At 41.9% G+C, this 24772-nt stretch overlaps 1 protein-coding gene across 4 annotated transcripts in view; it reads right to left on the bottom strand.

The window, feature by feature from the left end:
• Positions 1 to 791: 791 nt before the first annotated feature.
• Positions 792 to 24772, bottom strand: part of PRKCQ (protein kinase C theta) — a gene marked incomplete at its 5' end in the record, with an annotated part of 105556 nt that continues 81575 nt past the window's right edge. For 3 of the 4 annotated variants that reach the window (XM_082619267.1, XM_082619268.1, XM_082619270.1), the window contains 3 exons: positions 792 to 1893; positions 4110 to 4238; positions 19772 to 19960. In XM_082619267.1, coding sequence (XP_082475393.1) covers positions 1738 to 1893; positions 4110 to 4238; positions 19772 to 19960 — 474 coding nt within the window. In that variant the 3' untranslated portion in view covers positions 792 to 1737. The remainder of the gene's footprint in view (positions 1894 to 4109; positions 4239 to 19771; positions 19961 to 24772) is intronic. The other variant, XM_082619269.1, reaches the window with a different exon arrangement.

Here is a 24772-nt window from a genome sequence, read left to right as displayed (position 1 = left end):
GTGGGTAATCAAAGGTGGAGGGGATGAAAGAGCAAAGGGCTGTGTCAGAACATCCGAGGGGCCAAGATCAAAGAGAGGGTCTTTCCTTCTATAAAAAGCTGCGGAGGGGTAGATGAGGATCTAGAACATTCCACATGAACTGGCAAGAGGGCGTCCTTGGGGGAAGCAGTGTCAGGAGAGAAGTTGGAGGGCAGAGCTGAGTTCGGGGGTTGGAGATCACTCTTTCAAGAATCTTGTGGGGGGAATAGCGTTCCAAGTACTGGGAGCAGGAAGTGCAAAGGCCCTGAGGCAGAACTGTGTCAGGGTGGTGGGGAAGCCACTATGACTGAAGCCAGTTGAGCAAAGTTGAGAGTAGGAGGCTAAAGACCTCATCCTGCAGGTCCTTTGAAGGCTGTGTAGGGAATCTGGAATAAAGTATGTTGGAAAGTGAGTGGGAAAAAAAATCTTGTGGGGAAGGAAAAGAGGAATATAATACTAATAACTTAAAGGTTATCTGAGTTTCTCTCCTGCTGGAGATTTTTAATGATTCTCAAAATTTAAAACATTAACTCAATTCTAGCTACATTTTGATGATAACCAAAACAGAACCAAGTTTGGGGCAGGGAGCAGGGGCAAGTAGGGAATTAAACTATGAAGAGGCATCTTTCTTTCTTTTTTTTTATTCCAGTTTTACATATCCTCCTCTTTGTCATTAAGTCACAACATTTTATCAAAATATACACACAGCACAGATATTTTAAACATGGATAGCTAGAATTCTTATTAAATAAGATCACTGCAAATAGCATGCATGGGTCTTTATCTTGAAGGATGTCTCTCTCAAGAGACTTAGGAGTCATCAAGTCATCGGTAATGGTATAATAAAGGGATGGGTTATCTTTTCTCTAGAAGAATTACGCACTTCATTTTTTTTTTTTCCTGTTCTAATGTGAGGATGGTAATGAGAAACTGCCACTGATACTGAAATCAACTGAGAATGGATGGATGGAAAGGTTTTATTGGCAGGAGTAAAATGACTATCTTTATTGGACTCTAAATTTAATTTCTACGTTGACAAGATAACCAGAGTAGGAGTCTAGTAAACATTGCACATGGATGACACGAACTCTCCCCACTTTCCTCTTGCCTGTGAATTTCATGGCTAAATCAGAATGAATGAATTTGTAAATCTCAAGTTACAAGCTATGTTTATTATGAAGAATTCTCATAAGAACCTATTCAGGGCTTCCCCTACCCCCTACCCTTTACACTCGCCCAGGTGTGAACAGAATAAAATGGGTTAGTGGTTACTTGTCTGCGGCCGAGTGGATGCCAGCGCTACGCCAGGCAACGTGCAGTTTCAGTCTTGAGAAGTCTGGAGTCTGCTCCTTGAGTCAACATGTATGTCACGGATCAGCAGTTGGTGCCCAGGTGAAGAGCCATAACTTAGAGTGGAATTAAGTTTTCAAATCTTTCACAGTGCGGAGAACCATCTTCAAGTAAATAACTACAGGAAGGAAGGACCTAACTTCAAGAGTGGCTGTGAGAGACGACAGGGGAGAGTCCAAAGGGCATTGTCATTAGTGAAGCAGAGCTGGTTTCTGCTACACATGCAAAGTCGGTGAGGCGCTCAAAGGGCCCAGCCTTTACCGTTGAGTGTTTCTTTTCTTTTCCAAGTTGAAAAGGAACCCAAGAAGTGTCGCTTGAACCAGTTCACAGAGAGAAGGCAAATCCCTTCATGTGTCTGGAGAGGCGAGTTCAGGATATCAGCTTCTCCATCCCTGGATTCATGAAGGAAAAGTTCCGGAACATGTTCTGGTCCATGCTGTTGATCAGCGCTCTGTCTGCAAATGACAGCCGGGGCTTTTCATTCAAGAATTCTTTGTCGAAATTGCTACAGTCGTACGGTGATTTCTTGACCAGAGTTTAAGGGGTGGGGAGAAAAAGAGAGGAAAATCAGCCACTGAATTCATGATTCATTCAAGATAAGGGCTTTTGTCATCTAGGCTATAACCTGTGTATGAAAATGTTGGCGTCTGCCAATAAACGAAAGTAATACTGATAGATGATTGTATAGGGCCTTTGTTGAATATCTCTAAGATTCTGACTCATCAGCGTATCAGTAGTGTAATTAAATTCGTATACAGGAATTCCATGATGTGTACATTCAAATAACTTTCCATGAAGCAGGACTGGCAACCTTTGAAAAGGTGGTAAGCCCCAATTTGACCTCTGTCCTTTTAGTCTACAGGGGACAGTGAGGGGGGAGTGGTAGGTTGGGGTGGGGGCAGAGGGGGCGGAGGATCGGAGAAGTTTTGCAGATTATATATCCTGGTTATCAATATCCTTCACTCCCATTGGTTCCCCTACCTACATTAATTTTATTCTTTTATTTTTATTTTTAAAATTTTTACTGGAGTATACTTGATTTACAATGTTGTGTTAGTTTCAGATGTACAGCAAAGTGAATCAGTCATACATATACATGTATTCCACTCTGTTTTTGATTCCTAATAAGGACCTACTGTATGGCACACAGAACTCTACTCATACTCTGTAATGGCCTATATGGGAAAAGAATCCCACATTAATTTTATTATTAAACATCTGGGACTGTCTTTCAGAGACAACACAGATTGGGGTGAGCTCCCTTCTGGTCACCTGGTCCACTGGTGCCCATGACAGAAAAAGAGACCTATGTATAAATACTGTTCAGTATGGTGTACACTTCAGCTTTCTAAGATTAAAAGCAACCATAATCAAATGTCACCCTTATGTGAGCGTGACTAAGATCCAGGCCCATCCCACCCTCAAGGGGGCCCCTGAGCTGCTGAGGCCAATGGTTTGTGGTCTCTGCCTACAAATAGCCACTCAGACCATGGGTCAGGGAAATTCCTTCCTACGGGAGGAATTGGGAATTGTCCCATAGGGAAAGCATAGCTGAAACATCTGATTTTTATGTGGAAAATATTGAGTCCATTGTAATCTACCATGGAAGCTGAGACATGAATGACATTGTTCTGATGAGCTGGAAGAAGGCAAAAATTCATCATACCATAAATAAATTATTAACCCATGTAGTAGAAATGGTGCTGTTACAAATAATAAGAGTGCTAGAGGCCAGCCGGTAGGACCCTTGGAACATCTCCAGAGCTTAGGACAAATGTTGACCACAAGTAACTCTTCCTGCCCTGGGGGCACAGTGCTGCTTCTGATTACCCACTGGCACGACTAATAACAGAAGATACTTTCTGGAGTGAACGCTCTGCTTTGAAATCCACAAGCCTGTGCCACCTCCATGCGAAGATGGTTCATGTCTACCCAGGTCATTGCTACCTTATTCCCAGAATCACCAGGAATGGGTAAAGCTGGCAAATCCACCACTTTGCTGTACTCCTTAAAAAATTATTATTTACTCTTTAAGTTGTGGTAAAATGTACATAACATAAAAATGACCATCTAACCATTTTAAGTGTACAGTTTAGGGGCATGAAGCACATTCACGTATTGGGCCATCCATCTCCAGAACTTTTTTCATTTCATCTTTGCTTCATTTTATGGTGACCCAGGAAGTTCTGCCTTTTCTCGGGGAGGTTGGTGACTCTTGCTGGTGGGTATATACATGGGAATTTAGAGACCAGTCTTTTTCTAAGTATCAGTTTACTTCTTAAATGAAAAAACACCTACCAATTACCATTAGGGTCTGTAGTTATATGAACAGATGACAAATGTCAGAGAAACTTTCATAAATATCACAGAAAACATGGATCCAAAACTCCTGTCAAAGGATGCAGGGTTTATGCTCAGGTTTGGGTCATGCGGACTGTGACCCTGAAGCCTGGACACACCCTGTGCAAAGCTCCACATGGCATCTGAGGGTCATCCCCACATGTACATGTTCAGTCTAAGGCATGTACACGTGGTGATCCGTTCTTCACACAAATACATTTGATCACACAGGTTAAATTCTGCCAGTGAGTAACATCCCCTCCCCGCCAGCCCGACAGACTGATTAAAGAAGGCTTGCTTCCAAGAACTGCAGAGGGTGGGTGGGAAGTCGAGGCCCCAGCAGCCTGGGTGTGATGTGAGGACTGTGCGGGCAGGACCACAGGGCCCCGGAGGCTCCTTACCACTTTAGGCCTGAACGGAGGGTCAATCTCCTTCCTTTCCAGCTCTTCCCAATTGATCTCCCGAAACAAGGGGTGCTGGCGGATGTCTCCCCTTACCCCCAGGCGCTTTTCAGGTTCTCTTACGAAGAGCTGAAAGGGAGCAGAAGGGGAGCAGTTACTTCTCAAGGGATGAACCAGGCCCCTGGGAGTCAGGTGCACTTCTTAGTGTGGGAGCCAGGACCGCATGCACTTGACTCCACTAAGAGAAGGGCCCGGCTTTTGCCACCTGATTTCCGAACCTTCTTTTTCTACCAACCACCATAAACTATCGAGTCAAGTCAAACCAGCGGCAACAAGTCTACTGAATATTCCAGAGTCTGGGCTTTGCTCTAGAAGTGCAATGTTTTGAGTTATCTAGACCTAGATTGAAATCAGCTTTGCCCTGTGTTGTTATTCATGGGACCTGGCAAGTTACAGAGTCAGTTCCCTCATCAGTAAGGTGAGGGAAGTACCCTCCTCACAGGGCTGTTTTGTGGGTTAAAACAACAATATACACATACATGTGCGCACACACACACACAGGTGTGTGCTAATTCCTGGTCTGTAGAACCCAACAGCAGAAAGTAAGTGACCAATGTGTTTGTTGTTTGGTTTACTGTCCATCGATCAAGTTTGATTTCTTCCAAAGCTGCTTTCTTAGGATTACAGTCTTGCTCTAAAGAAAAGCTCACTTCAGGTGTGACATAAACTAGCCCCTGACAATCAGCTTTGTATTTTGTAAGGCATCTGAGTATCCGGAATCACTCTTCATTCCTGCAAACCTGCTGGACACTAATATTTTATTCAAATCATCTTTAATCATCTCTGACCCATTACGTATGTATTTCCTCTTTGTGCTCTCCCCTCTCCTATTACTTTCTCCCATGAGGTCAAAATGAACATTGGCCAGGACAGGAAAGAAACCTGGAAACTCTTCAAACTTAAATAAAACATGTCAAGGGCTTTAAGGACGTAGAAGAGTCCTAGGATAGTCTCGGGTCCTGGGGGTCTGGAGTAGTGACCTCTTCTCTTACAACAGCTAGATGTTTATGTATCAAATGTTACAGGGTATCATACGGTCAAATAACTGCTTATTACAGGGTATCATACAGAGACTCTTGAGTCTTGAAAACAGAATCCAAGTCAAGTGCAGTGATTTTCCATGAAGTTCTGGCAGGACTGGACCTCCGTTTGCATCTACATTGCATGAACCTCGTGCTTATACCTCTTATAAGAAGAGTCAGTCTTATGTGTAGTCAAACTCTTCAAAAGCTCTAGTCTATAATCACTAACTAACTAACTACCATGCTGTAGCAAAGTGGAGATTTTTTTTCTTTCTTTTTTTTAATTAGGAGACTCCTCTTAAAGCCCAAGTGAGACCTCATGCAACCACCTAGTATATCCAAGTGGTAAATTGTTGGAATGGCCCCAGCTTCCTCTCTCCTTTTTCATATGGAGGCCACTGAGGCCCCTCTATGGAAACTTAAGGTTCCAAAGCACCCCATTAGAAAATCACTGCATAGTGGATATAACATGAGACTGTCATTCAAGAGGCTTACGACCGACGTGGCCTGGGGCAAGTTTTCTGAGTCTCAGTTCTGTCACCTGTAAAATGAAGGGTCAGACAAGGTGGTCCTTATGTCCCGTGAGTCCTAACATCCCCTGAACCCCTAGGCCCGCCTTCCAGGCTCCCTGCAATGCTGACACTCGTCCTCTGATTTCACTGTGACCTTCTCGTCCATCCGGACACGTCTGCTCATTGAATACGCATCTGCCTTTCCTACCTCTGCCCCTCACCAATGACATCTCCGTCTTGCCAGGGTTTCCCTCTCCCCACATCCACTCCCATTTCTTCCTCTTCCTCTTTAAATCCTGACTCACCTGTCAGGATTCAGCTTACACCCCCTCTTCTCTGTGAAGCTTTCTTTGATTGCCTCCACCCACGGTGAGCTCTCTCTCCTCGTCAAGTCATATTCACATGGTTGGTTACATCACCCATCCCACCCAGTGTCCCTTGAGAGTCAGGTCTTGTGCTAGAGGCCTCATCAAAACCATCTTGACTTTAAAGGCAGATTCTAAAAGCAGAAAGCTTTTAGAAACCAAGGCTCAGCGTAGCTAAGTAACTTGCTCAAGACCACGCATCTAGCCAGCAGTAGAGCCTAAATGATGAGCAACCCCTTCCTACTTCTGGTTTTGGATGGTCTCTCCTCTGTGGTCCATAGAACACCTCCCTTCTACTAAAGGAAATTAGCACGGTGTGTGTGTGTGTGTGTGTGTGTGTGTGTGTGTGTGTGTGTGTGTGTGTGTGTGTGTGTGTGTGTGTGTGTGTATTTAAAGACTGTCTTTCCTGCTGTAGTGTAACCTCTGGAAGGCAGATATCATTTATGTTTCTGTTTCTTACAGAATCCAGCCCAGTGCCATGTACAAAGCAGACACTCAATAAATGTTTGTTGAATACATGAGTAAGCTGTCTTTCCACTTTCTTTCCAGATTATGTGGCTTAAAGTCTCTGTCTTCTGTTAGTCTCTTGGTTTCAGCATATAGAACAGCCTAGAGAAAAGTTCACAGTAAAGCACACTTTCCTATAGACTCAGACACCAGCAAGAGTCAAGAGAGGGAAAAGCAGATTGATGCTTTCAGGAGAAGAGGGAATAAGTGACTTGCCCCCCATCCCTTGCCTTGAAATGATCCTGACAAATGATCGACTTCCACTTCTTAAGGACATTTTGATGAAGCAAGGTTAGAGAGAAGGTGTGAGTGCCCCATGAACAAGCCGAAACCCAGCCTCGGGTTGTTATAATTAAATGCTTCAGGGAATCAGGTTAGAAGTGTGCACATGCTAGGTTTCCTGTTAGTTTTCCCCAGTAACATGTGGCATTTGTTCCAAGAGGATCATGACAAAGAGCCTCCTGAACCTGGTATATGTACCTGTGAAATTAAAAAAAATTTTTTTTAAGATAAAATGTATAATGAGTAGATAGTATGATCTCCAGCCTCGAGACTCAAAATCCTTTCCTGTTTTGCACAGACGAGTGAATTATCTTCTCTGCCCTGCAGCCAATCACCCCCCACCCTGGTCCTGAAGATGCCTGTTGACCTTATGGGAGGTCATCGTCTCTGCCACTGGGAGGCTGCACTGAAGGAATAAATGTTCATGAAAGAAAGACTTGATTTTTCTCCATAAAAGCTGTCAGAAGTGTGGTTTACACTTACAGGAAAAAGCACATCTCTGACATAAATGGCCAGGATGCAGCTGGAATTTGTTTAAATTTATTCGGCTATCTGGGCAAGAAAGCAGTGCTGGGCTGCTGGGGATGGACCCCCGCTTCCTCCGGGCTCAGCGCCTGCCACTGGAATTTCCCTCCCTCTTTAGTCCCTCTTCAGATGGCTCTTTCTACAAAAGGGAGAGGTATTTCTGTTTGCGATCATTCGTTTTCCATCATTTTCCAAACAAATGGACAGGATATCCTGGATGAATAAATGAGGAAGAAAGGGGCGTGTCTTTGACAATAGTCAACTGGACAGCAGTGTCCCAGCTGTAATTCTTAAAAAATTGTTTTTTTAATTTTATACAATTTTTAAAGGTTACTTTCCATTTACAGTTATTACAAAATATTGGCCATATTCCCTGTGCTGTACAATACATCCTTGAGTCTATCTTACACCAACAGTTTGTGTCTCCCACTCCCTCACCCCATCCCCACTGGTAACCAGTAGTTTGTTCTTTATATCTGTGACTCTGCTTTTTTGTTATATTCAATAGTTTTTTGTAGTTTTAAGATTCCACATATAAGTGATATCATACAGTATTTGCCTTTCTCTGTCTGACTTACTTCACTTAGCATAATGCCCTCCAAGTCCATCCATGTTGTTGCAAACGGCAAAATTTCATTCTTTTGCATGGCTGAGTAGTATTCCATTGTGCATGTGCATGTGTGTGTATATATATACAAAATATATATATATAATCTTGTTTATCATTCATCTGTTGATGGACACTTAGGTTGCTTCCATGTCCTGGCTATTGTAAATAGTGCTGCTATGAACACTGGGGTGCATGTATCTTCTTGAATTCGTGTTCTTGGTTTTTTTCAGATATATACCCAGGAGTGGAACTGCTGGCTCATGTGGTAGTTCTGTTTTTCATTTTTTGAGAAACCTCCATACTGTTTTCCACAGTGGCTGCACCCATTTACATTCCTACCAACAGTATACTAGAGCTCCTTTTGCTCCACATGTTTGCCAACATTTGTTATTTGTGTTCTTTTTGATGATGGCCATTCTGACAGGTGTGAGGTGATATCTCATTGTGGTTTTGATCTGCAGTTCCTTGATTAGTTTGATTTTGTAGTTCCTTGATTAGCACATTCTTTGAATGTGCTTGTTGGCCATCCTCATTTCCTCTTTGGAAAATGTCTTCTGCCCATTTTTTTAATTGGGTTGGTTCTTTTTTTTTTGGTTTTGTTTAATTGTTTTTGATGTTAAGTTGTATGAGCTGTTTATACATGCTGGATATTAATCTCTCATTGGTCATACAATTTGCAAATATCTTCCCCCATTCAGTAGGCTGTCGTTTCGTTTTGTTGACTGTTTCCTTTCCAGCTGTAATTCTGGACGGAGCACACAGCCTCTCATGATGTGCATGTGTTCAGTGCACTACGTGCATCCATGCCCTTTGAGGGCTAAAGAGGTTGAAGTCTGGTACTGACACCACTGCTGTTACAGAGGCTGCTGAATACTCTTTGCTTAGTGTTTCCAGAGGACCCGTTACTTCTGGCTTTCAGAACATATGTAAAATTCCCTAGAGGAGGTTTCTCTAGATATGATAGATCACCTTTGATTTTTGCAGAAAAGGGAGCTCAGGGCTGTGGGGGCTGTTGGATTAAAATCAGAGCACAAGAGGCACAGGGGCAACTAGAAGCCAGTCTCACAACCAGCACATTGCCAGGTGGCCACAAATTTTTATCAGCCCAGCTCCTGGAAAACGGACAGCTGTCTTCTTCATGGACAAGAACAGAGAATTTTTATTAACTCACAGGAGAAAGAATAAGCCCAGACTCTTCCACGTGGGTTTAAAACCTCTTTCACCAGTGAGTCCTTTTTCTTCACCGTCTTTATCCTTAACTGTCTTGGTCTCTGCTCTAGTCACCAAATTCACGTTCTACTCTCATAGCAAATATTCTTCCTGCCACTGAAACTGCAGCTGACTCTCTCTCTCTCTCTTTTTTTTTTTTTTCGTATTTGCTGGAATTTAGCCTTAGATGTAGTTTTGTTTTTCAACTTTTTATTTTGAAATGATCATAGTGTCTCAGTCTGCTTGGGCTGAGCCTGGGAGGCTTAAAGAGCACACATTTATTTCTCATGGTTCTGGGGGTGAGAAGTCCAAGATCTAGGTGCTGACACGGTCAGTTTTTGGTGAGACATCTCTCCCCGGCTTGTAGATGGCCATCTTGCTAAGTGCTCACATGGCCTTTTCTTATTTATTTATTTATTTATTTTTATGTTTATTTATTTACTTATTTGTTTTCTTATTAGTCATACTTTTTTTTTTTTTTTTTTTTTTTGTGGTACACAGGCCTCTCACTGTTGTGGCCTCTCCCGTTGCGAAGCACAGGCTCCGGACACGCAGGCTCAGTGGCCGTGGCTCATGGGCCTAGCCTCTCTGCAGCATGTGGGATCTTCCCGGACCGGGGCACGAACCCGTGTTGCCTACATCAGCAGGCGGACTCTCAACCACTGTGCCACCAGGGAAGCCCTAGTCATACATTTTATACACATCAGTGTATACATGTCAATCCCAATCTCCCAATTCATCACACCTACCCCCGTGGCTTTCCCCCCTTGGTGTCCATACGTTTGTTCTCTACATCTGTGCCTCTATTTCTGCTCTGCAAACCAGTTCGTCTGTACCATTTTCTAGGTTCCACATATATGTGTTAAAATACGATATTTGTTTTTCTCTTTCTGACTTACTGCACTCTGTATGACAGTCTCTAGATCCATTCACGTCTCTACAAATGACCCAATTACGTTCCTTTTTATGGCTGAGTGATATTCCATTGTATATATGTGCCACATCTTCTTTATCCATTCGTCTGTCGATGGGCATTTAGGTTGCTTCCATGACCTGGCTATTGTAAATAGTGCTGCAATGAACATTGGGGTACATGTGTCTTTTTGAATTATGGTTTTCTCTGGGTATATGCCCAGTAGTGTGATTGCTGGGTCGTATGGTAGTTCTATTTTTAGTTCTTTAAGGAACCTCCACACTGCTCTCCATAGAGGCTGTATCAATTTACATTCCCACCAACAGTGCAAGAGGGTTCCCTTTTCTCCACACCCTCTCCAGCATTTGTTGTATGTAGATTTTCTGATGATACCCATTCTAACTGGTGTGAGGTGATACCTCATTGTAGTTTTGATTTTCATTTCTCTAATAATTAGTGATGTTGAGCAGCTTCTCATGTGCCTCTTGGCAATCTGTATGTCTTCTTTGGAGAAATGTCTATTTAGGTCTTCTGCCCATTTTTGGATTGGGTTGTTTTTTTGTTATTGAGCTGCATGAGCTGCTTGTAAATTTTGGAGATTAATCCTTTGTCCAATGATTCATTTGCAAATATTTTCTCCCATTCTGAGGGTTGTCTTTTGGTCTTCTTTATGGGTTCCTTTGCTGTGCAAAAGCTTTGAAGTTTCATTAGGTCCCACTTGTTTATTTTTGTTCTTATTTCCATTACTCTAGGAGGTGGATCAAAAAATATCTTGCTGTGATTTATGTCAAAGAGTGTTCTTCCTATGTTTTCCTCTAAGAGTTTTATAGTGCCCGGTCTTATATTTAGGTCTCTAACCATTTTGAGTTTATTTTTGTGTATGGTGTTAGGAGTGCTCTAATTTCATTCTTTTACAGGTAGCTGTCCAGTTTTCCCAGCACCACTTATCGAAGAGACTGTCTTTTCTCCACTGTATATCCTTGCCTCCTTTGTCATAGATTAGTTGACCATAAGTGTGGGGGTCTATCTCTGGGCTTTCTATCCTGTTCCATTGATCTATGTTTCTGTTTTTGTGCCAGTACTACATTGTCTTGATTACTGTAGCTTTGTAGTATACTCTGAAGTCAGGGAGTCTAATTCCTCCAGCTCCGTTTTTTTTCGCTCAAGACTGCTTTGGCTCTTTGGGGTATTTTGTTTCTCCATACAAATTTTAAGATTTTGTGTTCGAGTTCTATAAAAAATGCCATTGGTAATTTGATAGGGATTGCATTGAATCTGTAGATTGCTTTGGGTAGTAGAGTCATTTTCACAATATTGAGTCTTCCAATCCAAGAACATGGTATATCTCTCCATCTGTTGGTATCATCTTTAATTTCTTTCATCAGTGTCTTATAGTTTTCTGCATACAGGTCTTTTGTCTCCCTAGGTAGGTTTATTCCTAGGTATTTTATTCTTTTTATTGCAGTGGTAAATAGGAGTGTTTCCTTAATTTCTCTTTCACATTTTTCATCATTAGTGTAGAGGAATGCAAGATTTCTGTGCATTAATTTTTTATCCTGCAACTTTACCAAATTCATTGATTAGCTCTAGTAGTTTTCTGGTGGCATCTTTAGGATTCTCTATGTATAGTATCATGTCATCTGCAAACAGTGACAGTTTTACTTCTTCTTTCCCAATTTGTATTCCTTTTATTTCTTTTTCTTCTCTGATTGCTGTGGCTAGGACTTCCAAAACTATGCTGAATAATAGTGGTAAAAGTGGACATCCTTGTCTTGTTCCTGATCTTAGAGGAAATGCTTTCAGTTTTTCACCACTGAGAATGATGTTTGCTGTGGGTTTGTTGTATATGGCCTTTATTATGTTGAGGTAGGTTCCCTCTATGCCCACTTTCTGGAGAGTTTTCATCATACATGGGTGTTGAATTTTGTCGAAAGCTTTTTCTGCATCTATTGAGATGATCATATAGTATTTATTCTTCAATTTGTTAATAGGTTGTATCACATTGATAGATTTGCATATATTGAAGAATCCTTGCATCTCTGGGGTAAATCCCACTTGATCATGGTGTATGATCCATTTAATGTGTTGTTGGATTCTGTTTGCTAGTATTTTGTTGAGGATTTTTCCATCTATATTCATCAGTGATTCTGGTCTGTAATTTTCTTTTTTTGTAGTATCTTTGTCTGGTTTTGGTGTCAGGGTGATGGTGGCCTCATAGAATGAGTTTGGGAGTGTTCCTTCCTCTGCAATTTTTTGGAAGAGTTTGAGAAGGATGGGTGTTAGCTCTTCTCTAAATGTTTGATGGAATTCACCTGTGAAGCCATCTGGTCCTGGACTTTTGTTTGTTGGAAGATTTTTAATCACAGTTTCAATTTCATTACTCGTCATTGGTCTGTTCATATTTTCTATTTCTTCCTGGTTCAGTCTTGGAAGTTTATACCTTTCTAAGAATTTGTCCATTTCTTTCAGGTTGTCCATTTTATTGGCATAGAGTTGCCTGACGTAGTCTCTTAGGATGCTTTGTATTTCTGCGGTGTCTGTTGTAACTTCTCCTTTTTCATTTCTAGTTTTATTGAGTCCTCTCCCTCTTTTTCTTGATGAGTCTGGCTAATGGCTTATCAATTTTGTTTATCATCTCAAAGGACCAGCTTTTAGTTTTATTGATGTTTGCTATTGTTTTCTTTGTTTCATTTATTTCTGCTCTGATCTTTATGATTTCTTTCCTTCTGCTAACTTTGGGTTTTGTTCTTGCTTCTCTAGTTCCTTTGGGTGTAACGTTAGATTGTTTGTTTGAAATTTTTCTTGTTTCTTGAGGTAGGCTTGTATAGCTATAAACTTCCCTGTTAGAACTGCTTTTGCTGCATCCCATAGGTTTTGGATCATCGTGTTTTCATTGTCATTTGTCTCTAGGTATTTTTTGATTTCCACTTTGATTTCTTCAGTGATCTCTTGGTTATTTAGGAACGTATTGTTTAGCCTCCATGTGTTTGTGTTTTTTACGGTTTTTCCCCCTGTAATTGATTTCTAATCTCATAGCATAGTGGTCAGAAAAGATGGTTGACATGATTTCAATTTTCTTAAATTTACTGAGACTTGATTTGTGACCCAAGATGTGATGTATCCTGGAGAATGTTCCGTGCGCACTTGAGAAGAAAGTGTAATCTGCTGTTTTTGGATGGAATGTCCTATAAATATCAATTAAATCTATCTGGTCTATGGTGTCATTTAAAACTTGTGTTTCCTTATTAATTTTCTGTTTGGATGATCTGTCCATTGGTGTGAGTGAGGTGTTAAAGTCCCCCACTATTATTGTGTTACTGTCTGTTTCCTCTTTTATAGCTGTTAGCAGTTGCCTTATATATTGAGGTGTTCCTATGTAGGATGCATATATATTTATAATTGTTATATCTTTTTCTTGGATTAACCCCTTGATCATTATGTAGTGTCCTTCTTTGTCTCTTGTAACATTCTTTATTTTAAAGACTATTTTTCCTGATATGAGTATTGCTACTCCAGCTTTCTTTTGATTTCCATTTGCATGGAGTATCTTTTTCCATCCCCTCACCTTCAGTCTGAATGTGTCCCTAGGTCTGAAGTGGGTCTCTTGAAGACAGCATATATATGGGTCTTGTTTTTGTATCCATTCAGCAAGCCTGCGTCTTTTGGTTGGAGCATTTAATCCATTCACGTTTCAGGTAATTATCAATATGTATGTTCCTATGACCATTTTGGGTTTGTTTTGTAGGTCCTTTTCTTCTCTTGTGTTTCCCACTTAGAGAAGTTCCTTTAGCATTTGTTGTAGAGCTGGTTTGGTGGTGCTGAATTCTCTTAGCTTTTGCTTGTCTGTAAAGCTTTTGATTTCTCCATCGAATCTGAATGAGATCCTTGCCGGGTAGAGTAATCTTGGTTGTAGGTTCTTCCCTTTCATTGCTTTAAGTATATCATGCCACTTCCTTCTGGCTTGTAGAGTTTCTGCTGTGAAATCAACTGTTAACCTTATGGGAGTTCCCTTGTATGTTATTTGTCATTTTCCCCTTGCTGTTTTCAATAATTTTTCTGTCTTTAATTTTTGCCAATTTGATTACTAAGTGTCTCGGCGTGTTTCTTCTTGGGTTTATCCTGTATGGGATTCTCTACACTTCCTGGACTTGGGTGGCTATTTCCTTTCCCATGTTAGGGAAATTTTCGACTATAATCTCTTCAAATGTTTTCTCAGGTCCTTTCTCTCTCTCTTCTCCTTCTGGGACCCCTATAATGCAAATGCTGTTGCATTTAATGTTGTCCCAGAGGTCTCTTAGGCTGTCTTCATTTCTTTTCATTCTTTTTTCTTTATTCTGTTCCACAGCAGTGAATCCCACCATTCTGTTTTCCAGGTCACTTATCTGTTCTTCTGCTTCAGTTATTCTGCTATTGATTCCTTCTAGTGTGTCTTTCATCAGTTATTGTACTGTTCATCTCTGTTTGTTTGTTCTTTAATTCTTCTAGATCTTTGTTAACCATTTCTTGCATCTTCTTGATCTTTGCCTCCATTCTTTTTCTGAGGTCCTGGATCATCTTCACTATCATTATTCTGAATTCTTTTTCTGGAAGCTAGCCTATCTCCACTTCATTTAGTTGTTTTTCTGGGGTTTTATCTTGTTCCTCCATCTGGTACATAGCTCTCTGCCTTTTCATCTTGTCTATGTTTCTGTATGTGGTTTTTGTTCCACAGGCTGCAGGATTGTAGTTCTTCTTGCTTCTGCTGTCTGCCCTCTGGTGTATGAGGCTATCTAAGAGGCTTGTGGAAGTTTCCTGATTGGAGGGACTGGTGGTGGGTGGAGCTGGCTTTTGCTCTCGTGGGCAGAGGTTAGTAAAAACCTTTTATTGGTGCATGTGTTTGGAGGGAGAGATCTCTCTCTCTCCCTCTTTTTATAAGGGCATTAATCCCATCATGGGGGCCCCACCCTCTTGACCTCATCTACACCTAATTACCGCCAAAAGGCCTTACCTCCTATAACCATCACATTGGGGGTTAGAAGACTTCAACATATGATTTTCTGGGGGGACACAAACATTCAGACCATACATATAGATTCACAGGAAGTTGAAAAGATAGTACAGAGATGCCCTTTGTACCTTTTACCTAGTTTCCCCTAATGCTTCCATCATATATGGTGATAGCACAACATCAAAACCAGTACACTGTGTGTGTCTTCTTCTATGTCATTTTATCACATATGTAGGTCTAGGTAACCACCAGGACAAAAAGGATACAGAAAAGTCTTATCACCACAAAGATCTCCCTTGGGGTTCCCCTTTACAGTCATTCCCCTGCCTCCATGATCCCTAACCCCCGGCAACCACTGATCTGCTTTCCATCTCCACAGTGTTGTCCTTTCAAGAGTGTTAATACATACATGGACTCATACAGTATGTGACCTTTTGAGATTGGCCTGTTTTTTTTTTTTTTTACTCTGCTTAATGCCCTGGTGATCCAGGTTGCTGTATGAGTCAATAGTTCCATCCTTTTAATTGCTGCATAATATTCCACACACACGACTTTGCAACTTTTCTCCTCCAACTGGAAGTAATCATTTCCTCCTCCCCAGTCTTCCTCTCCTTTGGAAACCACCACTCCCAGCGTTTTTCCCTGGACTTATTTCCATTACCTTCACCTGGTCCCAGTTAAGCCTGCACCACATCCTTGCCAGGTGTTCTCCCTTTGCTGAGCTGGGAGGAGCTGGGTTTGGGAGGCACAGCTGTTCAGCATTACGGTAACGGTAGATTGCAATGGCGGCTCCAGGGCCTCCAGACTCTCCAAGCTTTTTCCTCGTTTCCTTTTACCAGTGAGTTTTGATGGCCCAGGCCTTCTGAGTGCAGCCTTTATGCCATGGATTGAGCAGATGCCAGAGCTTTCACATCAGAAAGCAGCCGTATGCAAGCCAGGAGGACTCTCACCAGACACCCACCCTGCTGGGCCTGGATCTTGGACTTCCAGCCTCCAGAACTGTGAGTAAACAAATTTCTGTTATCCAAGCCGCCCAGTCTATGATATTTTGTTATGGCAGCTAGAGCCAACCAACATACCTCAATTAAGTCCTTCCAAGAGCCGGTTAAAAGAAACATAGCAACGGTAACAATGCCTGAAGTTGCCCTTATGGAAAGCAAAATTGTTTTACGTTCCAATCCTGCTAACTTATTTTTACTCTTGTCCTTTTTTTTTTTAAATTGGTTAATTATGAAATTAGCTTTCATTTTATAGATGTTTTGTCCAGTCATTAAGAGTGAATTTAATTGGCCGTTTGTGGAGTTTTCTAAGTTTATTGCTTGTTCGGATCAATCGGAAAGTGAAAGCTGAGGAGTACTGGCTCAGATTTTTAAATACCATCAGCCTTGGGCTGGGTCTCCTCCTGGGGCTTTGTCAGCACTTCAGATTCAAGATCTTGATTCTTTAGGGAGAAGTCCACAGTTGCTGCAACATTTCAGATAACCCCAGACAAGCTGATAGCTGTATGAGAGAGGTAGAAGTGTATTATGCCCTTTAACTTTAATTTTGAGTTCTTCATGAGAAAAAAGACAGGCTGGGTAATCTTATAAGTTTGGATTTAAAATTCATTGATAGTGTCTGATGTTGAAAGATCTTATCCTAGCCCCCTTTTCATTTTAAGAAGAGCAGGGCTAAAAATTATTTCCCTAAATGACTTTTTTTTTAGCCAGCTGATATGAGTTGCCACAAATCAAAACCCTGTTTTGTTCAAAACACCTGTATTCTCGGTCCACTTTAGATTTTCTAGGCCTTGGTAACACTTGTAGGTCTTTTTGATCCACATAGTTGCTGGGACGGCTCAATAAATGTAGGTGCTTACTATGATATGTAATTAGCATGAGTTTTTGTTTTGTTTTGTTTTTTACAACTTGTTACAATCACACTGTAGATGGCATTTTGCATCTTCAAAAAAGGTAAACTGGGACTTAAAGTGTAAATTTAATGATGGCTTTCAGGTGCTTCCTCTGTCTCTGTGTTGGTTTGCCCTGGGAGCTCCTGGTTTATGGCTAGTGATTCTTGGAGTCTGGTTTACATCTGTAGCTCTGGGTGCCAATTCTTAATTGATCCTGGGTTATCATGGGCAGTGTGTGACTCCAGCTTTGTTGGTAAATTCTGGAGATTGCTGCTAAGATGGTAACAGTCAAGGATTCAGGATGAAAAATACATCAGTGTTTCCCATGGACGCAGGTAGGGAACACGGCAGGAGAGCTGGTCTGCGTCCACTTGAAACTGCCTGTGAGATTGCCCACTCAGCAGGCAATGAGTCTCGTTGGGGTGGAGTGTTGCTGGCTTAGAGTTTGGTACAGAAGCTGGGCTGCGGAATGGATTGAGCAGCCTGTACGTCAAAAGCTTCAGCTAAAAATGTTCCCAGTTATAGGTATTTCCAGAACACCTGCTAGAATCTCATACAAAGCCTTGGCTTTATTTTATTTTATTATTATTATTTTGGCCATGCTGAGCAGCTTGCAGGATCTTAGTTCCCTGACCAGGGATTGAACCCGGGCCATGACAGTGAAAAGTGTCGAGTCCTAACCACTGGACCACCAGGGAAGTCCCAAAGCCTTGGTTTTAAAACCCACCAGGTTCAAAGAGTAGGAAGCCCCTCAGCCATATAAGAACAGTCCTTTCTCCTTATAATCCCTCCAGCCTCTCTGTGTGTTTGGTCTGAAAAAGAAACCCAAGAGCTGGAGAGGAAGAGAACATACATGCGGTAGACACACTATGACCATACTCCCTTCTCCAAAGGTGAGTGGCTGCCAGCCATGAACTTGGCCAGAGGAAAGGGAGTGGGAGTCTTTTGAGTTAAGATTGATGTGATGACTTATATCTTGGACTGAACAGCTTTAATTTCTCAGCTGAGACAGTGTTTCATGACTTAGGAGTGACAAGAAGTTTGTCTTTTACCCAAGAGTGAGCAGAAAGTTACACATCCTATCCAAGTCTTCATCCAGGGGCAGGGGAAGATTTTTAATGATAAGTTTCAGGTGTGCAGCACTAAAATCACTACAGAGTAATCACCACCAAAGTCTAGTTACCATCCATCACCATAGCGTTGACCCCCTTCACCCATTCTTTGCCCAATCTTCCCAAACCCCTAGTCGTCTGGGAACCACTAATCTGTTCTCTGTATCTATGAGCTTGTTTTTATTTTACTGTGTTTCCTGTTTTTTTTTCTTTAGATTCCACGTGAGTGAAATCACATGGTATTTGTCTCTGTCTGACTTATTTCACTAACTTTAACACCCTCTAGGCCATCCATGGTGGTGTAAATGGCAAGATTTCATGTTTATGGCTGAGTAATATTCCATTGTGTATATATACCACGTTTTCATCTATCCATCCATTGATAAACACTTAGGTGGTTTCCATATCTTGGCTATTGTAAATAATGCTGCAATGAACATAGGGGTACATATATCTTTTCCAACTAGTGTTTTCATGTTCTCCGAATAAATACCCAGAAGTGGAGTACCATATGAGTGTATGGTAGTTCTATTCTTAACTTTCTGAGGAATCTCCATACTGTTTTCCATAGTGGCTCTACTGATTTACGTTCCCACCAACAGTGCAGGAGGGTTCCCTTTTCTCCACCTTCTTGTCAGCACTTATTATCTCTTGTCTTCTTGATAAGAGCCATTCTCACAGGTGTGAGGTGATAGCTCATTGTGGTTTTGATTTGCATTTCCCTGATGAGTGATGTTGAGCACATTTTCATGTGCCTATTAGCCATCTATATGTCTTTGAGAATTGTTTATTTGGATCCTCTTTTGTCCATTTTAAAATTGGGTTGTTTTTATTGTGAGTTGTATGAGTTCTTTATATATTTTGGAATATTAATCCCTTATCAGATATATGATTTGCAAGTATCTTGTCCCATACAAAGTTTTCATTTTGATGATTTCGTTTGCTGTGCAGAGAGGCTTTTTAGTTTGACATAGTCCCCTATGTTTATTTTTGCTTTTGTTTCCCTTGCTTGTGGAGTCAGATCCCCGAAGACACTGCTAAGACTGATGCTGATGAAGTTACGGTCTATGTTTTCTTCTAGGAATTTTACAGTTCCAGGTGGACTGAATAGGTTGAATCGGGACTATGGGAAACAAATTTTTTTTTTTACAACTTTATTGGAGTATAATTGCTTCACAATGGTGTATTAATTTCTGCTTTATAACAAAGTGAATCAGTTATACATCTGTTCCCATATCCCTTCCCTCTTGCATCTCCCTCCCTCCCACCCTCCCTATCCCACCCCTCCAGTGGGTCACAAAGCACCGAGCTGAGCTCCCTGTGCTATGCAGCTGCTTCCCATTAGCTATCTACCTTTTTAAGCCCAAAGTTGTTTGTTCAACAGACCAATTACATCTCAAAGCAAGGCCATTCAAGAGTCATGGAACTGGTTTCTGGGCATTTCTTTTGTAAATTATGCACGTGAGGGTCTATCTTATACTTGTTTTGATTTCTAATGTTCATCCTATTGGTGCCTCAGTTAAAACAAATGGTGAGCATCCTCTTTAAGTCTTGTTTGACACAATTACTGTTTACAATGTATAAATCAGAATTTAGAAATGAATGGGAGCGCTGATCAGAAAACCTAATACTAATCATATGAAGGTCTCCTTGACTTCACTTCTTACCTTCACTAAAAGGTCCTTAGCCTCCTTCTCGAGCCATCGTGGGTAAAAGGGGTTGTCCATGCGGATGGAGTGGAAGAGTTCCTCTTCATCTTGCCCATGGAAAGGTGACTGACCTATTAGCATCTCATAGAGAAGGACGCCAAAGGACCACCAGTCCACAGAATGGTTGTACTTCTGACCCAGCAGGATCTGTGTGACCAAAAGGCAGAGACATAATGAGTCAAAACGAGGTTGACTTGAAAACCCTGCAGGGACTTTTCAAGGCTACTCAGGACATAACTGATGAAGACAGTGCATGGTTTTAGCAAAGATTACACTGAAAACTGTAGCTTTTGTGAAGTTAATGATTGCATAGAAATAAGTGGGCAGTACCAAAGCTAAGCAACGTTTTTGAATTTCAGCATCTTTCTTCCCCCCTCTGGCCTTAAGCAAAACAACTAAATTGTACCATCAGCTCTTCATTTTCCTATCTGTGATGGGAGCCCATGGGTGGTAGATTCAGACCTAAGAGAGCTGATGTGTATCTAAGCCCTTCAGTGCCTCTGAGGTGAATATCTAAACCAAACTCATGTGTTTTATGGACCTCTATGGTCTTGAGTCTTTGCATAAAGTTCTGTAGCTAATCAAGCAGCCAAAGAGGTCGTCTGACCAAGTCCACCCCTTAAACCTAACTAGTCATGGTTACGAAGAGTCAAATTTTGTGATTATGCCAAGAGAGACTAGGATAACAATCTGATAGATATTTGTGAAAATAAAGATCAAGTTGCAAACAGAATTTTGCAGTCTGCCGCTGACTTCCAGTATAAAAATACTATCTACCGGCCTTAACTCAATATTTGAATACTGAGGTTAATTCTAAAGTAAAAAAAGTAAACTTAGCCTTAAGGAATAGTGTAAAAGTAGACCCAGGGAGAATGATAAAGAAAATAAAGATGCACGCACAGCGCAATCTTAGTTCAGGTACATTTGCCTTAAGTGGGGCCCAGTTCCCACGCAATTCCCAGGATGTGCCACAAGGGGGAGCCCAAGGCAACCAGAAGCTGCTTTGAGCATCGCATCTTGGTAAGCAATTTTGTTTGGTGGATTAATGGAAAGAAATTTGGAAGGACAGGAGACAGCTGAGGTGGAAATTAAGTCTTCCAAGGCTAGGGGATGTTAGTAAACAATTTCAGTCTTAAGTTAGGAAAAAGAAGCAAAATGCCGATTCACACCCAGTTATACACTGTATGAACAGAATGTCTGCAAATGCCTGCTGATGTGTACTGGGTGTTTCCCATACTTTGTGTTTATTTATAAGAACCTCTGGGGTAGGTCCTGTTATCCCTATTTAACAAAGGACGGTGACTGGACCTTGGGAGGTTATGTGTCTTCTTTAAGGTTGCCTGGTTAGTGAGTTGAAAGCTATGTTCTGGACCCTGGTCTTTTGGGATTTTACTACATAATGTTCTTTTTCTATTATAATGTTTCCAGGATTTAAACTTCGATCTAATTCATGCTCAAATTAGTCTATATTTTAAAAGAAATTGGTGTAGACACAATGGCTGGAGTGGCTCTTTTTCTATCTCAGCCCCTGGTGCCTTCTCTTTTTTTTTTTAAAAAAAAAGTGTGATTGGATCATTGGAGGAAGCTGTGTATTCAGCAGGGGATGGTGATCCTAGAGGCCCTCTTAGAATTCCGCCTACTGCACTCACCAATGCCAAAGTGAAAGCTTTGCTTATCTGCTGGTGCCTGACTTACGTCCTCCCCTATGGGACAAAGAATGTCACAAGCCTGCTTCTGACATTAACTTATTTATTTTTGGCTGTGTTGGGTCTTCGTTTCTGTGCGAGGGCTTTCTCTAGTTGTGGCAAGCGGGGGCCACTCTTCATCGTGGTGCGTGGGCCTCTCACTATTGCGGCCTCTCTTGTTGCAGAGCACAGGCTCCAGGCGTGCAGGCTCAGTAGTTGTGGCTCACGGGCCTAGTTGCTCCGCGGCATGTGGGATCCTCCCAGACCAGGGCTCGAACCCGTGTCCCCTGCATTAGCAGGTAGATTCTCAACCACTGCGCCACCAGGGAAGCCCCCCTGGTCCCCTCTTATGGCCATGCTGTCTTTTGTCCTGTTCTCTCCCCATCTTTACTCAAATAATTCAGATAATAATGATGTTACCACTTCACGTCAGAGCCCCTCTTTCTCTCTTAGAGCAAGAGAAAGCTACAATTCCATCCACCTCTTGGAGCTAGTGATTTGAGGTCTGTACATGGCTCATCACATGATGTGCACAGCGGGGAAAGCGTCCTTAGAAACCAAGTGACCACCAATGCCTCTATGGCTCTGGTTTCCAAGTGACTCCTGCTTTCTCCAGGGAGCTGCTTCTATGTACTGAAATTCCACCTGGACTTACTAAGTGGCTAGTAGATGTTGGAAAGTAAGGTGTCTCCCTATTTAACTATTTTCTATTCTTCGTCAAAATGAGTGTGGACCTCCAATTATACGTTAGACCCTCGGTCCTATAACTGTGACATAGGGAACCACAGAGCTTTGGGAAAGGTCTCAGGAGATGTGGGCTGGTGAGGCTATTCCTTGGTTTGAGGGAGCACAGTCTGCTTTTTCATGCATCACTCCTGATGCTGCCCTGAATGCACTTATTTTTTGTGTTTCAGGCCCTCTGCCCATATCATTGAGGTCCCCGGGGAGAGGGCAATGGGTCAGTGAGTGAGATAAAGGAAAAACTTCACAATGGAGATGACATGTGAGTGGAGCTTTGGAAAATGGGTAGGATTTTGATGGAAAAGGGAGAGGCTAGAGACAAGAGGCCCCATCTCCAGCACATGTTCAGAGATGGGCATTTGGGGTGCATGTCTTGGTGTGGTCATTCACGGAACAGGTGATGGGTGCTCTGAGCTGTGGAGGAGGAGACTAGACACTAAGGTGGATAAATCATGATCCTTAGCTGTGAGAAATTCAGTTTACTGGCAAATTGGATTACACATGGGCTGTGGTAGCACAGAGGAGGAAACAACTGATTATTCCAAGAAGCCAGAGGCACCTTCAGGGAGAAGATGACTTTGGAGGTAGGAGTAAATCAGACCAAGGATTCCGAGGGCATGGCTAAGGGATATGAGAGAGAAGGAAACGGATGTCTCAGGACATATTAAGGACCTTCTCTTGGGGTTTTGGCTTGTACCCAGCTGACGGTGGGGACTTCCTGAATATTTTTAAAGGCGTGGCGTGACAGGTCTTCCCGTTAGAGAGGTAGATCTGGTGACGTGGTGGAACAGCGGCCCTCAGAACAGGGCACGCACGCCAGGGAGCACAATGGCGTAATGCCAAGACACGGGAAGAAAATATTAGAAATTGTATTTATGCGAGTTTAAAAAATTCCAGTAGTGGCACTGATGCCCTCATTTAGAAATTTGACCAGTGACTAGGTTTCCCAAGGGAGGAACGGGAAGTCTCATCGCGGGAGGAGTTGGTGGTGGCTTGGCTAGAGCGTTCGTCTTCGTAAGGTGCGTCACTATTACGATTACTTATTATCCTAAGGTGCATCATTTGCGTTGCATGCCCAGTTAAGGGGATCGGTGGGTTCTGTTTGAACTAAACTCATTTTCACAAAATGGAACGTCCTTAAAAAGTTATCTGCAAAAGAGACTTGGATTGAAGACCATGCTAATGATGCAAAGTAGAAAACGGCAAGTGCAGAGATCTTACTCCTAGTACCAGCTCTTTGTCACATTATAACGAAGCTAAAAACAGTGACCATTTCATTAGTTGTGACAGGAAGTTGTGACAGGAAATCAGAAAACACTGTTGTGCATTCTGGACTTATATCCACTCTCTTCAGCCATGAACCTTGCCTTATGTACATACTGTAGCATCTATCTTACAGTGTGCCTTTGTGAGGGCTCTTTTTCAGCTATGAGCCAATAAAACCAGAAATTGAAAGAAACCAAGCAGACTTCTGAGTGCCAGAATCATAAAGTGTTAAACCCAGATTTTACAAAGAGATTTAGCCTCATTATTTTAATAAAGCATAAAATGTACTATTAATAGAATACAACTTAGTTATTTAAAACTTTATTTCATCTTAAGTTCAGCCTGTTCCTTTTTCTGCATGTTTTATAACAGACTATATTAGTTGGTGATCATGTATAATAAATATACATAGGCTGGTGATGCTTTTTTAACTGATGAGGGAGCATGATCAAAATATTGGAAAATATGGAAAGATGAGGCACTGGCAGTTGGGTGGTCATAGAGAGGAAAGTCTGGGTAAAAAGGCCTCACCAGGATCCAGACCAGAGGTGCTGAGGGCCTGGACCAGGGCAGCAACTGTAAGATGGGGGCGGGATTGGAGAAGCTTGATTTAATCCCCAAAGGGATTCATTTTGAGGATTAAAAAGAATCAAGGGAGATTCTTAGTACAGTCACAAAATTGGGGAGGCATGAAAACAGATGTGTGAACCCCTGAGGTCTATATTTAGAAGGTCTTGGTGTCTGGATTTGGGAGGGGTAAGAAGGAAGGAGAAGACTTGGAGGATTCCAGTTTTCTGGCTAGGTGACTGGATGGATGGATGTGTATGTCATTCATCCAGAAAGGGATAAAGGAGAAGGGTGTGTGCATGTGTGTGTGGGGGGGACAATTTCAACAGACAGTGGGTTTGGGATCTGTTATGATTGAATGGCCTGTGACAGTTAGTTGGAGATCTCAGCAGGTAAACAGACATACAGGTCTGAAGCAAGAAGTTTGGGCTGGTCATACTGACTTTGGAGTTGAAATCATAGTCATAAATATAGCTGTTCATAGAGAATGTACAGGGAGAAAAAAAGGACCAGGAGTGGAATTTTGTGAAGACAAGCAGGCTTGAAGATGAGAGAATGAGATTGAAGTTGCAGAGAGAAGCCAATCTCTGAAGGTAAATTCTGGAAGATGCCAAGGGAAACAGAATTGGGAAGGAAGGATTGCCCGGGAAAGGGTATGGCATAAGGCATGTATAGACAGGATAGGTAAAAGCCATAATTT

This window comes from Mesoplodon mirus (genome assembly GCF_964341445.2).
Source record: "Mesoplodon mirus genome assembly, chromosome: 4".
NCBI lineage: Eukaryota > Metazoa > Chordata > Mammalia > Artiodactyla > Ziphiidae > Mesoplodon > Mesoplodon mirus.
Note: the sequence above shows the minus strand (reverse complement) of the source record. Positions and strands in the feature narration are given on the sequence as shown.